Source organism: Silurus meridionalis, chromosome 8 (genome assembly GCF_014805685.1).
Source record: "Silurus meridionalis isolate SWU-2019-XX chromosome 8, ASM1480568v1, whole genome shotgun sequence".
Taxonomy (NCBI): domain Eukaryota; kingdom Metazoa; phylum Chordata; class Actinopteri; order Siluriformes; family Siluridae; genus Silurus; species Silurus meridionalis.
In genome coordinates this window covers 26,279,379-26,295,561 of record NC_060891.1, presented here as the reverse complement: position 1 = coordinate 26,295,561, position 16,183 = coordinate 26,279,379, and the positions used below count along the sequence as shown (strand labels likewise).

At 40.7% G+C, this 16,183-nt stretch overlaps 3 protein-coding genes across 8 annotated transcripts in view; 2 read left to right on the top strand and 1 right to left on the bottom strand.

Moving 5' to 3' along the window:
* Positions 1-1,241: 1,241 nt before the first annotated feature.
* Positions 1,242-3,563, bottom strand: znf593 (zinc finger protein 593). 2 transcript variants are annotated; one of them, XM_046855056.1, is made up of 4 exons: positions 3,430-3,563; positions 2,867-3,077; positions 2,528-2,590; positions 1,242-1,616 (listed from the first exon to the last, which is right to left on the bottom strand). In XM_046855056.1, exons 2-4 carry the CDS (start codon positions 3,064-3,066, stop codon positions 1,490-1,492), a joined length of 390 nt encoding a protein of 129 aa, XP_046711012.1. In that variant the 5' UTR covers positions 3,067-3,077; positions 3,430-3,563; the 3' UTR covers positions 1,242-1,489. The 2 variants fall into 2 exon arrangements, with proteins under 2 accessions (XP_046711012.1, XP_046711013.1); XM_046855057.1 differs by having other exon boundaries at positions 2,867-3,072; positions 3,430-3,547.
* Positions 3,564-3,608: 45 nt separating this feature from the next.
* Positions 3,609-11,421, top strand: morn2 (MORN repeat containing 2). Of its 2 annotated transcripts, none has more exons than XM_046855055.1 (5): positions 3,609-3,647; positions 4,684-4,734; positions 6,462-6,568; positions 6,667-6,803; positions 10,943-11,421. In XM_046855055.1, the coding sequence occupies exons 3-5, from the start codon at positions 6,491-6,493 to the stop codon at positions 11,043-11,045; spliced, it is 318 nt and encodes a 105-aa protein (XP_046711011.1). In that variant the 5' UTR covers positions 3,609-3,647; positions 4,684-4,734; positions 6,462-6,490; the 3' UTR covers positions 11,046-11,421. The 2 variants fall into 2 exon arrangements, with proteins under 2 accessions (XP_046711011.1, XP_046711010.1); XM_046855054.1 differs by lacking the exon at positions 3,609-3,647 and adding an exon at positions 3,659-3,766.
* A 2,159-nt stretch (positions 11,422-13,580) lies between these two features.
* The window catches only part of arhgef33 (Rho guanine nucleotide exchange factor (GEF) 33), an 11,577-nt gene continuing 8,974 nt past the window's right edge, over positions 13,581-16,183 (top strand). Inside the window, exons 1-2 of one of the 4 annotated variants that reach the window (XM_046855034.1) lie at positions 13,581-14,394; positions 15,775-15,821. In XM_046855034.1, coding sequence (XP_046710990.1) covers positions 14,373-14,394; positions 15,775-15,821 — 69 coding nt within the window. In that variant the 5' untranslated portion in view covers positions 13,581-14,372. Of the gene's footprint in view, positions 14,395-14,925 lie in introns of those variants that run through there. The other 3 variants (XM_046855033.1, XM_046855031.1, XM_046855032.1) reach the window with 3 other exon arrangements.

The following is a 16,183-nucleotide window of genomic DNA, read 5'->3' as shown; positions in this document are numbered from 1 at the left end:
GAGATGGTTTGGACATGTGCAGAGGAGGGACATGGGGTATATCAGTGGGAGAATGCTGAAGATGGAGCTTGAACAATGCGGGGCATCTGTAACTACAGTACAGACCAAAAGTTTGGACACACCTTGTGTGTCCAAACTTTTGGTCTGTACTGTATAAGGAAAATGTTGCTAGAAGCTGTTGCTTTAACGAGAAAGACTTTGCGACACCGGGGCCATCTAGCAGGCGTCCAATAACATAATTTTCTTTGATTGGACGGTCAGAGAGCACACTAGAGCTCGCAACCCGCATCTGTAGCAAACTGCACAAGCTCAAACATATTCATATGGATTTAATACCTTTTTTTAACAGCGGATAAGAAACTGATTTGGTCGCAGATATACATACTTTAAAAGAGGGACTTAAAAAAAAAAAAAAGGGAAAAAAAAGCAGTGTACAGTAGATACAGCCGGTCAGACTGCAGGTTCCTCTTTCAGCCGGACGTACGCTGTACATGTTTACTGTACTGTCTAACTCAAAGCACCAATTCATTCATTACTACATAAAATGCAAAGCTGCCATTGTGTCATTTTGCAAATATAATCTACTAATGTCAGAAAAAGGATTTTATTGTTTCGTAGCTATCATGAGGGTCCTCTCTGGTTTTCATGTTTATGATCTCAAATAGACCTTTTAAGAGACCCAATGATTATGATAAATCTTACCATACCTACTGTATGTAATGCAATGATGTTAACATACTGGTAAAAAAACCCGATTTATTTCTATAGCGTTGTCAGTAGATGCGCTTTACTTTTATTATTGAAAAAGTGTACAATAATTTGTGACCTATATTTTATACGTAGATCGATTTCTCCTTGTTTCTCGAGTGCGTTTTCTCAGCACCGTTGCTGCTCCGTGAATACGGCGTATCGCAATGCTACGGAGACCGAGGCGTGTCCTGAGAGTCACATAGAATACAGATTAACCTGGCAGAGGTAGAGCTGTGACTTCCTGCACACACAACAGAAAAAAAGAACGTCTGCGTTAGAAGCCACTTCATTAAATTGATTATTTGTATCTGATATCTGTAAACTATTTGAATTGTAGAGCATCATATTTGTTTCATTGCTCATATCGCATTGTGTTGTATCGAATGGAAATCGGATCGTAAGAGGGGGGAATCGTATCGCTTCGGTATCTGCATCTTTAATGTATCGTATGATATGCAAAGTCTCTCACGGGCACAAAGGACACACTGTAGTCAGATTTCACCATTTATTTACATGTGAATTTACAATCGGAGCCGTTTGTGGTCACAGTTCAGTGTTACGGTGTGATTTGTCAGTCAGGAGCTTCTCGCTGTAATACACGTGTAATGCAATAATCCTCCACTACAGTTGTTGCCCGACTTTCTCACAAGGTGTCCTGGGAGTCCGACTCTGACGTTTCTGCTTCAGTTAGTGATAAATGCTGAGGCTGAATGTGATCTTCTCACTGCGGCTACAGCGTTCACTCCATGTTCTCCTCCACCTGCTGTGTGTGTACTTCCACCTTTTTAGGTGCCACGTAAGATCCCATTCCCGCCGCTCTCTCTGCCTCGGCCTGACTGTACGGCTCCTCTCTCAGTTCCTTCAACCTAAAATACAATAAATAATTACACGGTTAACATACACTTGATGGGCAAAAGTTTATGGACACCTCACCGTAGAATTTATATGTTCTTCCATTTCTAATAAGCTCCACTCTTCTGAGATGTTCAGCGAGACTTTTTGGAAAAGAGGCACATATGCCTGGAAAAGCCGGGTGTCCCGATAGGATACACATCTATCTATTCTCCAGGGTTCTCCACAATCCATCACTCTGACTGAACCCCTCTGTGATGGCGTTGGATCGAGAAACGTCCATCAGGCAGAAATCTCCAGCCAACAGCATGGACATGGTCAGAAGGTCGCAGTGATGAAGGAGAAACAAGACCTTCTGTCTCGGACTGTTTATAAAGAAGGTGAGCGACTTGTGGCAGCATGTAATAAAGTGCAGAAAGTGTTTCAAACCTCAACAACATCAAACCTGCATCAGTCCAAAACACAACTAATGTGAGATGATCTTCTCAAGGGACAATACTATAGAAATTAAACTTGGATAAATTTTAGTCAATGTGTGACGTTCTGAAGAAGTAGATGAAGCTCTTCCTTTAGAAACTGGGCTGAATGCCAGTTTTCCAATATAATAACAACCCCAAACACACCACCAAGATGACAACTGCCTTGCTGAGGAAGCTGAAGGTGATGTCAAGTATGTCTCCAGACCTGAACCCTAGTGATCACCTGTGGGGCATCATCAAGCACAAGGTGGAGGGGCATCGTGTGTTTAACATCCAGCAGCTCTGTGATGTCATTCTGTAGGAGTGGAAGAGATCCCAGCAACAACCTGTGCAGCTCTGATGAATTCCACACCCAGGAGGATTAAAGCAGTGCTGGATAACGATGTGCTCAAATAATGAAAAGTACAAATCGTTTTTTATCAAATAACTTGCATCAAGAAACTCACCGTCTTTTATGGACTTTGGTCTTGAAATGCTCCTTCAGGGCCTTCAGGTCAACAAAATAGCGCCTGCAATCAACAATTAAGACGTGAAAAATGTTATTCGTGATGCTTTGTGTGCTGCATCATCATGAAAATCGTGACTTAAATTCTGCACATGAAAGTCTCTTTAAGAGCGAAGTTTTATTTACAAGACAAGGAGACTGTCATCGTGTGCATCTCTCCAGTTCAGCTGGATCACATGATACATCATTTCTAAAGATATACACTTTTCTGGTACGTTCTGGACACTGTGATGGTCACCAAACGTCCATGTGTCGTTTACGTCTCGGCCGATTTACTCACGCGCAGTGCAGGCAGTAGTTCTGAGCGAAACCTGTGACGTCATAATCCACTTCCTGCTTCAGGAGTTTGGCTGCATTTTTAGGGATCATGTCCGAGTGGATTTGGTCCAAATCCTTCGTCCGTCGCTTTGTCTTCCACGTCTTGGCAATGTTCTTCTTTTTGCCATTTTTGTGATTGCCAACCTGCTTGGATTTGCCCATAATCTGCTAATCTGTCCAAGATGGAGGGACACAGCAGGATATTCATAGTCATGATCATGTTATATTGATATTCAATTATTATATTAAATATATGAGGTCAACTCTATTAATGAATCATGTAGGAACATTCTAACATGCTGAAAAATCGATCATAAAGATGTCAAGTTTACAGATTGAGTCTGATGATCAAACATTTAGTTATTAGATAGGAATCTGTGTGTGTGTGTGTGTGTGTGTGTGCAGTGATCTCCCATTACTACCAAACTACAACGTTGTTTGATAAAACGTCGAATAAATAACCAGAAAACGAATTCATTAGTTACATAGGGTATATAAATAAAAAAAATAAAACCTCTGACTTACTTTTAATTCGTATAATTCTGCTGTTTCATCGACTCACGTTCCCGAAAAGCCACGTGTTTACCTCTTGTATTTACTTCCGGGCTCAAGGCGACCAAAGCCCCAGCGCGCATGCGCAGACCGCGGGCGAGTCTTTCACGGTTGGCCACTAGGTGGCAGCAAAAGGGAAAATAAAGCCAAGCGTTGCCATAGTGACGTTGTTACCGGAAAGACGCTTCTAGGTAAATAGCGTTTATTTTTAGGAATGATTAAAACCAGAATTAATAATAAGTAGGTAAAGTGTTTTAATTGCATTGGAAAGATATTATAAAGTGAATTTTGCGGTGTAATAATATGTCAGGTGAGTAATTTGTGTTTAGATTTGGCTTTTTTTTCTCCTTCCTGTTATTCTTCTGTGTCTTATTTGGATTTTAATATTTTTTCCCCCGTTTTATGTAGATATAGTGCCTGGAAAAATATAAAACAGTGTCTTTAATGGTTTTTGAGACACATGGATGTTCCTTTAGTTTCTAAGCAACAAAAACACAGGAATTGGACAGTGGAAGATCTGTGGAGTCCAAACATTGGACATTTTTGTCTTTAACAGAAGATCTTGAGTAAGACAGAGAACAGGAATGAAGATGTGATCAGACCCCTCACCCCCACAATCACACATAGAGCTTAATGGTTTGGGGTTTGTTTTGGAGCAGGAAAGATCAAAGAAACCAACATGGCAACCAGTCCAAAGTTCAACACCATGCAATTGCATCTGAAATGCAGCTCATTGGAACCGACTTCACCATACAACAAGACAATAAAGAGCAAACAGTGGCCTGGAGTGATATTTATCATGGAACGACCTTCCCAGTCACTGCACCTCAATCCCACTGATCTGCTCTGGGATGAAGTGAATCATAAAAGAAAACTCCAACCAGTGAAGAACATCTTTGGCGAGTTTTACAAGAGACAAAGTATTTCAGCAGAACTTTTGGAGAAACGAAGCATCCAGATGCTGAATCTATTTAAAGCTGTTCTTCATGTTAAGGAAAGTTTTTTAAAATGAGAATAAAGTGAAACATCTGGACATTTATTTATTTGTTTGGTCAAATGAAATCTTCATAATGTTTACATGAACAAGTTTGTTGCATAGAAATAAAAGGAACATGCACGTGTCTCTAGAAATAAAATATATAAAGGTATAATATATATTTATAAAAATAAAATAAAAAAATATGTGCAATACCACTTTCTATTTATTTCTTTTGATTTATTTTGCAGAGGCTGGGATTTTAAGGGTCTTGTACGTTTTTCCAAATGGAGACAAATATGGTGAGTCAATGTGGGGTGATGGAGGAGTCACTGTGGGGTGATGGATGAGTCACTTTAGGGTGATGGAGGAGTCACTTTAGGGTGATGAAGGAGTCACTGTGGGGTGATGGAGGAGTAACTGTGGGGTGATGGATGAGTCACTGTGGGGTGATGGAGGAGTCACTTTAGGGTGATGGATGAGTCACTGTGGGGTGATGGATGAGTCACTTTGGGGTGATGGATGAGTCACTTTAGGGTGATGGAGGAGTCACTGTGGGGTGATGGATGAGTCACTTTAGGGTGATGGAGGAGTCACTTTAGGGTGATGGATGAGTCACTTTAGGGTGATGGAGGAGTCACTTTAGGGTGATGGATGAGTCACTGTGGGGTGATGGATGAGTCACTGAGGGGTGATGGATGAGTCACTTTAGGGTGATGGAGGAGTCACTGTGGGGTGATGGATGAGTCACTGTGGGGTGATGGATGAGTCACTGTGGGGTGATGGATGAGTCACTGTGGGGTGATGGAGGAGTCACTTTAGGGTGATGGATGAGTCACTGTGGGGTGATGGATGAGTCACTGGGGTGATGGATGAGTCACTGTGGGGTGATGGAGGAGTCACTTTAGGGTGATGGAGGAGTCACTGTGGGGTGATGGAGGAGTCACTTTAGGGTGATGGAGGAGTCACTGTGGGGTGATGGAGGAGTCACTTTAGGGTGATGGAGGAGTCACTGTGGGGTGATGGAGGAGTCACTGTGGGGTGATGGATGAGTCACTGTGGGGTGATGGAGGAGTCACTTTAGGGTGATGGAGAGTCACTGTGGGGTGATGGAGGAGTCACTTTAGGGTGATGGAGGAGTCACTGTGGGGTGATGAAGGAGTCACTTTAGGGTGATGGAGGAGTCACTGTGGGGTGATGGATGAGTCACTGTGGGGTGATGGAGGAGTCACTGTGGGGTGATGGATGAGTCTTTTTATTTTGTTCAAAATGTGACAAATAAAAGTAACAACAATTTCACTTTCCTTGTTAGTAGTCACCATATTCATACGGAATATCAGAATCAGAATTAGAATCAGAATCAGAATTAGAATCAGAATCAGGTTAACTGGCCAAATGTGTGTTGACACGCAAGGAATTTGGTTCCAGCTGTTGATGACTTTTAAAAGTACGAACATGAATAACATTATACATTTAGCATTGACTATACAAGACTAAACGAGACTATACGAGACAATATAGACTATATCAGACAAAACAGACTAAACGAGACAAAACGGATTATACAAGACAATACAGACAATACAGGACAATACATACTATACGAGACAATATAGACTATATCAGACAAAACAGACTAAACGAGACAAAACGGATTATACAAGACAATACGAGACAATACGGACTATACAAGACAAAATACATTCTAACCTGCGCCTGGCAGTGTTGGTGAACAAAGTTGTGTAGCGCCTGGCAGAAGGGAGGAGTTGAAAGAGGTTGTGTCCAGGGTGCGAAGGGTCAGTAAAGATTGTATCTGCCAGTGCCATGTGGCTTAACGTATCTCCACGAATCTCCACAAAATCTAATGAAACATCTTCCCAGAAGAGTGGAGGTTATTATACCAGCAACTAAAGACTAAATGTGGAATGAGTTTTCAAAAAGCACAAAATCTTTTGGTTAGATGCCCACAAACTTTTATCCATATTGTGTATTATTTCTGAGTGTATTATTATCCATGTGTGTGTGGCAGATGGTGAGTGTTGTACTACCTCTAACGGCATGGTGATGAGGACGGGTTTCGGAACGCAGATCTCGTCCTCTGGGACGACGTACACGGGAGAGTGGAATAATGACAAGGTTTTTGCCTCTATGTTAATTCTGCAATAAAATAACGAGATCATACTGAGTAATAACACAGTGTGTACGTATGTAAATGAACGTTCGTATTGTTGCAGATGAACGGCAGCGGGATGCTTTCACACCCCTCAGGGGCAGTGTACAAAGGCCAGTTCAGAGACAACATGTACCACGGAAGAGGGACGTATTATTTCCCAGACGGGACCAAATACTCCGGAACGTTCCATAACAACAGGTCTGGTTTAGTTTCAGCGTTTTGTTGGAATCGAAAAAAATCTGATTGCTCACAGTAGATTGATAACACGTTTGAATACATTATAAATACATATACAACGATCAGACATAACATTGTAAGTGCAGAACACTGATGATCTTCATCTTGGCACCTGTTAGTGGGTGGATTTATTTATTAGGCAGCAGGTGAACATTTTGCCCTCAAAGTTGATGTTGGAAGCAGGAAAAATGGGCAAGCATAAGGATTTGAGTGACAAATTGTGACGTCTAGACGTCTGGGTCAGAGCGTCTCCAAAACTGCAGCTCTTGTATGATGTTCCTGGTCTGCAGTGGTCAGTATCTATCAAAAATGCTTTAAGGATGGAACACTGGTTCTGTAGCTCAAACTGCTGAAGAACTTCATGCTGTTGATGCTCGATGTGTCACGACTGTTTTGGGACCAACACAATAATAGGCAGTTGCTGATGATGTTATGCCTGATCGGTGTATATGTGCTCTGGTACGACGTCTCAACTGGTAATGATTTCCTTAAGTAGATGTTTATATAGTGATTAAACAAGTAGTCTCCACTACCAGCGCTTAAGCGTTCCATATCATTGAATGTAACTGAACATTTGATATTATTTTGACACCTTTATTCAGAGCAACTTTTATTTCATTCATACAGCTGAGCAGCTATGGGGTTAAGGGCCTTGCTCAGGGGCCTAGGAGTGGCAGCTTGTTTGAGAAGTGAAGAAAAGAGTGCAGGCAGGGTGGAGTGGGTGGAGAAGAGTGATTGCAGGAGTGATTTGTGATAGAAGAGTATCTGTGAGAGTGAAAGGGAAAGTTTATAGGACTGTGGTGAGACCTGAGATGTTGTATGGATTAGAGACAGTGGCATTGAGTAAAAGACAGGAGGTGGAGCTGGAGGTAGCAGAGCTGAAGATGTTGAGATGTTCATTGGGAGTGACGACGATGGACAGGATTAGAAATGAGTTTATTAGAGGGACAGCACATGTAGGACGTTTTGGAGACAAGGTGAGGGAGACAAGATTGAGATGGTTTGGACATGTGCAGAGGAGGGACATGGGGTATATCAGTAGGAGAATGCTGAGGATGGAGCCACCAGGAAGGAGGAAAAGATGGATTTATGGATGTGGTGAGGGAAGACATGCAGGTAGTTGCACATTTGAAAGAAGCAGATGTAGAGGGCAGGGGGGTATGGAGACAGATGATCCGCTGTGGCGCCCCCTAATGGGAGAAGCCGAAAGAAGAAGAAGAAGTCGTTCGATTTATGAGTGGCTTAAAACTTAACTGGTCAAACACGCAGCAAGCAACCAATCACACTTGGGCTTTTTTGCCACTTGATGTATCTACTGATCACCAACACACAGTTCAGCATCAGTTCAACAAGCAGAACATTTAGAGAAGAATAAATGATGAAGAAACTCCAGACTCGAACTCACCACAACACACGTGACCTCATTTGCTCGATTTTTTTTTGTAAATAGTTGAAAAGAAGGTTTTGTGTTCATGATGATTGTAATAGAAATCAATCAGTGTTTGAGTCATTAATATCATTCTATTAATAGATCAGTGTGCTGAGAGTCACATTCGAGTCTTTTCACATAAACATTTTTGTGGATTAAGTAAAGAGTCTTGTAATAAAAATGATAATCAGAACATTATAGTTATAATAAATCATAGTACTTTGGATACTTAAGTACATTTGAGGTAAAATATTTTTGTTTGTATTTTTTTTTTTGAACATCCGATTCCACATTTACTTCCCATTTGCTGTTATAATAAGCTTCATTCTTCTGAGAAGATGTGGGTGTTAGTAAAGTCAGGTACTGATGTAGGTGAGGTGAGGAGGCCTGGGGTGCAGTCAGCATTCACATTTATTCCAATAGTGTTTGAGCTCTTTAGCAGGAGATCTTACAGTCCAACCTATTTAAAGCTTCATGGAGCTGGCATTGTGTAGACATGCTACAGAATCCAAAGACGTCCTGTAATATTGTGTGCCTCCAAGTTTGTGGTAGAACCACATATGGCTGGAAAAGTAAGGCTTCCCAATACAATGTATAGTGGAGCAGTTAGAATTTGGCCCCACTGTAATCCATCATAATTTTTCCTCCTCTGAAGAACATCTCATCAGCATATAAGGGAAGATTCTCACATGGAACAGCGCTGCTGACGAGCACATGGTAGCTCGAGGAAACATCACACGAAAACACCAGTTATTGGTGCTCACAACGCCGTTACGATCTTTCCCTCAAGCCACCATGCGCTCCTTTACAATGTGGCCTTTTTTTACTAACCGTGCAAACAGAGGATCTTTGATCTTTTAATTCTCTCCTCCCCCACAACGGACCCCGCAATGTGACTCTCCACACGTCGGCGTGTAAGATCCGCGGTTATCCGAGAAAATGATATCATGTCATGACTGCTTGATAGAAACAGCTTCGGATGAACTTTCAGATAGATCACACGCTTTCGGTTTATCAGGCTGGAGATAATAAACTTGCATGTTGTCACCAGATGGAAATAGATAAAGTGTTCACTTGGTTTCTTGTCTTTAAGGAAGCATGTGGGAGAATTAAAATAAATACGTTTTCTTAATTAATTTTTTATTCATTTTAGGGAAAATTTTATAACCGAGGTAAAAGATAAGCCTAAATTTTGCCAACTAAAAATGTTCTTGCGAGCTTCACAATTTCATGATTTTCTCTCCGAACCCACATTCAAACGGCAATCCACTGATTTACATTCAGCCACGCCCACAAATCTCTATAAATGGCTCTATAAGTGTTCTGTGAACTAAGTCAGCTACAATAAACACACACTACCTCTTCAGTTGTTTTTGAGACTTTCAATGAATTGTGTTGCAAAAGAGTACAGAAGAACACGGGAGAAGATGTGATCAGACTCCATCACCCTCCACAGTCAAACATGGAGGGAGAAGCTTAATGGTTTGGGGTTGTTTTAGAGCAGGGAAGGTTGGAGACTTATTCCAAGTGAAAGGAACCAACATGGCAACCATTCCATACTTCATCTCACACCATGCAATTGCATCTGGGCTGCAGCTCATTGGAACCGACTTCACTGTACAAAAAGACGATGACGTATACGAAGCGTACGTCTGAGTTCTGTAGGTGTTATTTCGAGAGCAAACCGTCATCTGGAGTGATATTTATCATGGAACGACCTGCCCAGTCACCGCACCTAAATCTTATTGAACTGCTCTGGGATGAAATGGATCGTAAAGGAATCTCCAACAGCGAAGTATTTCAGCTTACTGTTTGGAAAAAAAAAAACTGTCCGGTTGCCACGAAAACTGTGTGTAAAGCTGTTGGAGGATTTTACAATACATTTTTCATCTCTAGCAAACCATTGCTATTAACCTCATTAAATGACCCCGGGGTTTTCCTTTATTTTCCGTGCATTACGGTTTTCCTGGGTATTTGAAGTGAAGGCGAACGGTGAGTTTTTGTGCAAATTCTAGAAAAAGAAAAAACGCAAAAGTATAAACATTTCCTGAAAAACTCAACCTTTTAAATTGCTTTGTGAAGCTTCTTGAAAAGTACATCTTGTAAATGTGAGCGTATCTGCGATCAAATCGGTTTCTGCTCCTCTATCGGGCGTCGTGGAATGAAAATAAAAACGGCTATTAAATCCACACGGATATTTTTGTATTCGTGCAGTTTTGCTACAGATGCGGGTCGCGAGCTCCGACTAGCGTGTCTGAAAGGACGTGAAATTGCCGACGTTATTGGACGTCTGCTAGAGTTGCCAACTCGCAATCTGATTGGTTAAAGCAACAGCTTCATGCAACATGTACTTTATGCTGCAGGGACCCAGCAACATGTGATGTGACGCTTAAAATCTGATTGGATATAAATTCCAACGAAAAAGTTACCCTACAAAAAGCAAGCAAGAAGAACACAATGATATGAAGTGAATAGACTATTAAGAATCATTTAATGCATATTAATGGACAAAAAATATATTTAAATGTAAGTCATTGATTGTAATAGATTTTCAGCCAGCTAAGAAGGCCTTTCTGACCCTGATGGCCATCTATCCTACGTATCACATATCCAGTACTGCAGTACTTTTTTTTGTTTTAAATGTTAAATGTTTTTGTCTCTTTTTTCTCAGACTTGAAGGTGAGGGCGAGTTCACTGACTCGGAGGGACTCGTGTGGACTGGAAACTTCTATAGAAATGCAGCGCCAGGGCTCAAGCTCAAATTTAATATGTAACACACACACACACACTCAGCCTTAATACAGACAGTTCGGAATCAGCAAATGAGCACGTGTTCATCTTACAACAAAGCACTGACTGTCTCGGTATGGGGGAAAAGGGTTCTTCTGAAACGTCCTTCGTTTTTTTGTAACTTCTCTCCAGTACTGGGAATTTTTAGGATTGTATTTTGTTTGTCAGCGATGAACAGAATTCTGTTTAACTTTATTGCTGTAGATATTTGAACTCTATTTTTGCTGTAAGATAAAAGTGTGGTGATACACAGCTGTTACACACTATATTTTTTAATACAATCCTAAATAATAATGCAAATAAAAAGACAATAACTTTCTTGTCTTGTTTAGTTGAGACATAAATACATTGTACATTGTTTTTTTAAATATATATATCCCATTCCACATTTAATCCCCATTTGCCTCTTCTGGGAAGATCTTCCACAAAAATATTTAGAAGAGATTTGTTAAAAATTCATACACAAGGGTGTTAGTAGGTTCTGATGTAGGTGAGGTGATGAGGCCTGAGGTGAGGGTCAGTGGTCACATGCATGTTCAATACGGACCTTCCACTTCAACCCATATAAAGCAGATTTTCATGGAGTTTGGAACAGGTTTGGGTCTCCTAGTTCCAGTGAACACGTCCGATACAATTGAGTGCCACCGATGTTTTGTGGAAGAACCACATACGGCTGTAAAAGTCAGGTGTCCCAATACTTTTGGCAATACAGTGTGTATATATAGTTGCGTAAACAAAGTGCTTTAGAATATCCACTCTTTACAACCGTGTTGAGCAGAAAAACATCTCAAAAAACACAACAATGCCAGAATACTGATGTTCTTAATTGATAGGAGTGGAACCAGAAGTGATCTTCTGCTCTTTATGGTCAATGCTTTCATGTTTTTCTTTCTCTGAGATGCTTTTCTGCTCACCACAGATGTAATGATTGGTTGTTTTTCATGTTACTGTAGCTTTCCTGCGAGGTTATATTTAACCGTTATGAAGACTCAGTGGATTAGACTTTGGACTTCAGATCAGAAGGGCATGATTTCAAATCTCAGCACCACAAAGTTGCCACTGCTGGGGCCCCTGAGCAAGGCCCTTAACCCTCACCTGCCAGGTTGTAAGTCACTCTGGATATTGGTGTCTGCCATAAATAAGGGTGGTGGTATCCAGTTGTTATGCCATTGGAATTTAAAACAGAAGATCATGAGTTTAAATCCCAGCACCACTAAATTATTACTGCTGGACCCTTGAGAAAGGCCCTTAACTTTCACCTGCTTGGTTGTAAGTTGCTCCATATACAGGTGTCTGCCAAATGTCATAAATGGGGGAGGTGTTATCTCAGTGTTTAATGCAATGGTCTTTAAAACAGAAGGTTGTGAGTTAAAATCCCAGAACCACCAAGCTACAACTGCTGGGCCCTTGTGCAAGGCCCTTGCTTAATTTAAGTCACTCTGTATTAGAGCGCCTGCTATAAATAGGAGAGGTGCAAGCTTAGTGTTTAAGGTATTGGACTTCGGATTAGAATTTCGTGCATCTTCCATCATAAATGTAAGAAAATGTCCCATGCTGTAAGAATAAGAACTTTGTCCTCCCTGAGGAGGGAAAGGACGGGAAGATGTGTGAGAAGAGACACAGCTGAGCTCATGACTGCAGTAAGGCCAGCAGGAGTTGTGTAAGAGTGGAAGTGAAGGTTTCTCATGTTCAGGCCACGGGATGTTATTTTATATACGTGCGACCATCAACACAAACCAGTAATCGATAATGAATTCCTGTTTCAGTTGATTTTTATTGCATTAGTTTCTGGTTTAATTAATATTTTGTAAAAGCATTTCTGAAAAAAAAACACTGAACAGACATAATAAAAAATTGTTATAATAAATAAAAAAACAAAACAGAAAGAACTAAAAAAATGAACATGTTACGCTGAGCTGGAGTGGATCGCAAGTTCGAACTACTAAATGAAGCACATACCAATTTCATGGTCAGGTGTCCACAAACTTTTGCACTTATAATGCAACTGGGAGATTATGGTATACACAGGGTTCATTTATGATCATTTATTCTTCCTGTTTCTGAAAACTAAAAGTGTGTGTGTGTGTGTGTGTGTGTGTGTGTGTGTGTGTGTGTGTGTGTGTGTGTGTGTGTGTGTTTAAGGTCTTGTTTGTAACGTACAGTCATGTAAACTATGTCTAGCTGTCAGTTCAGAGCAGGTCTGAGGTCTCTCTCTCTCTCTTTCTTTCTCTCTCTCTCTCTCTCTCTCTCTCTCTTTCTCTCTCTCTCTCTCTCTCTCTCTCTCTTTCTTTCTCTCTCTTTCTCTCTCTCTCTCTCTCATTCTCTCTCTCTCTCTCTCTCTTTCTTTCTCTCTCTTTCTTTCTCTCTCTCTCTCTCTCATTCTCTATCTCTTTCTCTCTCTCTCTCTCTCTCTCTCTCTCTCTGTCTCTCTCTCTCTCTCTCTCTTCTCTCTCTCTCTCTCTCTCTCTCTCTCTCTCTCTGTCTCTCTCTCTCTCTCTCTCTCTCTCTCTCTGTCTCTCTCTCTCTCTCTCTCTCTCTCTCTCTCTCTCTCTCTCTCTCTCTCTCTCTCTCTCATCCTCCTCTTGTGCTTTCATTATTTCCACTTACTTTAAAACAAGGCCTTTTTTGTTCAAGGCCTCATCAGACTCACATGGTTTGGAAGCGAGAGGACACAGAGGTGGGACTGAGTGAGGTGGAGAGAATAAAGTGCTCAAAGGAAAGATTCAGATACTCTGTCTCTTTCTGGGAGTTTTCGGATGCCCACTGTTCTTTCAGCTTCTGAGGAAAGCACAGAGGAGCACAGCATTTCGATAAAAGCAGAAACATTAACAGAGGAACAAGACTGTATGCTGAACAACTGGGAGAAGTTTCTAGAAGTGGAGGAATCAGTGGAGAAATCATTGAAACACTCTCTAGATTTAAGGCAGGGAGCAAAACAATGTTCTTAAAACCCGTGAAACCCGAAGAAGATTCTAGATTCTAGAATCTAAGACTGTAAGGGGGAGGGGGTCCTCAGAGATGTTGGAAAACGATTCTAGAACAAGAACGACAGTGGGACAAGATTCCAGAAGTGGAAAATACCAACAAAACAAGATTCTGCAAAGATTAGAACCGAATTCTGGAAGTCTGAAGGACTGGAACAAGTTTGAAAAAGTTGATTGATATTCGAGAAAACCTGGAACCTGGAAATAAAGGTGAAAATACTGTGGACGATGTTTTCTGGAAAACCAGTGGAACCAATATTCAGAAGCAAATCCACATCTGCAAAATTCAGAACTTAAATTGGAATATAAAACCTTGAAGGAAGGGACATGGAGAACACAAAAGCAGAAGGTAACGAGTCACTGAGTCGAGTTAGGAGTCAATACTCAGACACATTCATGTCTTTATTCATCATTCAGACGTAACTCCAGATGTTTTCAGAAGATCTGTCGGGATGTCAATGATGTTTTAGATCTTAATTCTCAATGTGGACAGACAGACAGACAGACAGACAGACAGACAGACAGACAGACAGACAGACAGACAGACAGACAGATAGATAGATAGATAGATAGATAGATAGATAGATAGATAGATAGATAGATAGATAGATAGATAGATGTAAACGTGAATCCACTGTGTTGTTTATTGCTCATTTTGCTCGCTTGGGGGTTTGAATTTAGCGGTAATGTATTATGAGTTAGCGGCCGGAGCAGCACCTTTAAGAAGGTAGTGGATGGAGGTAAGACATGTGACCGAGGAATCAAGACATGCATCAAGAGTGAGTCATAGACAGATGTGGAGGAGAGAATCTGGTAATTTTCCAAAATAAAACATTGTTCAGAATCAGATAATAAACAAAACGGAAATAATGTAAGTTATGTATTCTTTCTGTGCGGCCCGGTACCAATTGACCCACGGACCGGTGCTGATCTGGTGACCACTGATCTAGATGATAGATACAACCCTCACATTTACGTTTACGGTATTCAGCAGACTCCCTTTTCCAGAGTGACATAGGTGACTGGGGTACTGATTGGAAGGTCAAGGGGTTTAAGCCTCAGTATCTCCAAGCAGTTGCCACTCGGGCCCTTGAGCAAGGCTCTTAATCCTCTGTGCTACAGAGGCACTGTATCATGTCTGACCCCAGCTTATATATGTAATATATTATATATGTAAATATGTATATGTATATATAATTTCTGTACAGTATAAAGCACCCGTTCTTCACCTTTGTAGACAGACAGACAGACAGACAGACAGACAGACAGACAGACAGACAGACAGATAGATAGATAGATAGATAGATAGATAGATAGATAGATAGATAGATAGATAGATAGATAGATAGATAGATAGAGGGTACTTGCTATAATTACAGAGCACAGACTAAAATTAATTTTAAAAAAGCTTAAACTGTTGCTGCAGCATTTTTTTTTGTTTCCATCCAGGTGATTGGTTTTAAGCCATTAAATACTGCAGCAAGGTTATTTATGTACCCTCCGTCATTCCACATGAGCACATGCCTACCTTGGTATAAGGAATTTATGAGATTGAATGAGAGTGTAACATTTTCATGAAGGAATAAAACCAAAATTAAACAGACTGAAGGAATAAGTGAAGGGAGTCTTTGTGGTTAGACCATGTGGAAAGCATTCTTACTGCAGTCTGGTTATATAAATGACTTCTAAACATTGTCTTTCGGTGTGTGTGTGTGTGTGTGTTTCTTAGATGCATATGCGGATTCACACATGGACGATCCAGAGCTGCACATTCAGGTTCAGGAGGAATGCAAAGTCCGGTTTTAAACCCACTCACTCAGTTAGCTAGCTACTTTTTGTACACTAGCTAGCTAGTTAGTTCTGGCTAGTTTGGCCAATTTGTTATGCTCTCATTTGGCTGATCCTTATTTTTATTGCAGATCACGTTGTAGATTGTTGAAGCCCAAACACATTTAAGCTATTGTTCTTTTTTTTTTTGGTTTGTCTATTAGTTATAATTAGCAAATTTGAATAATGTTATCAGCTTTTAGACATCGAACATAGAGAAAAGAAACAGTATATTTGATAGACATTTTGTGTTTGTATTTAAATGTAGGTTTAAACAGGAAATTGCACTTGATTCAGGAAAATCAGGGACT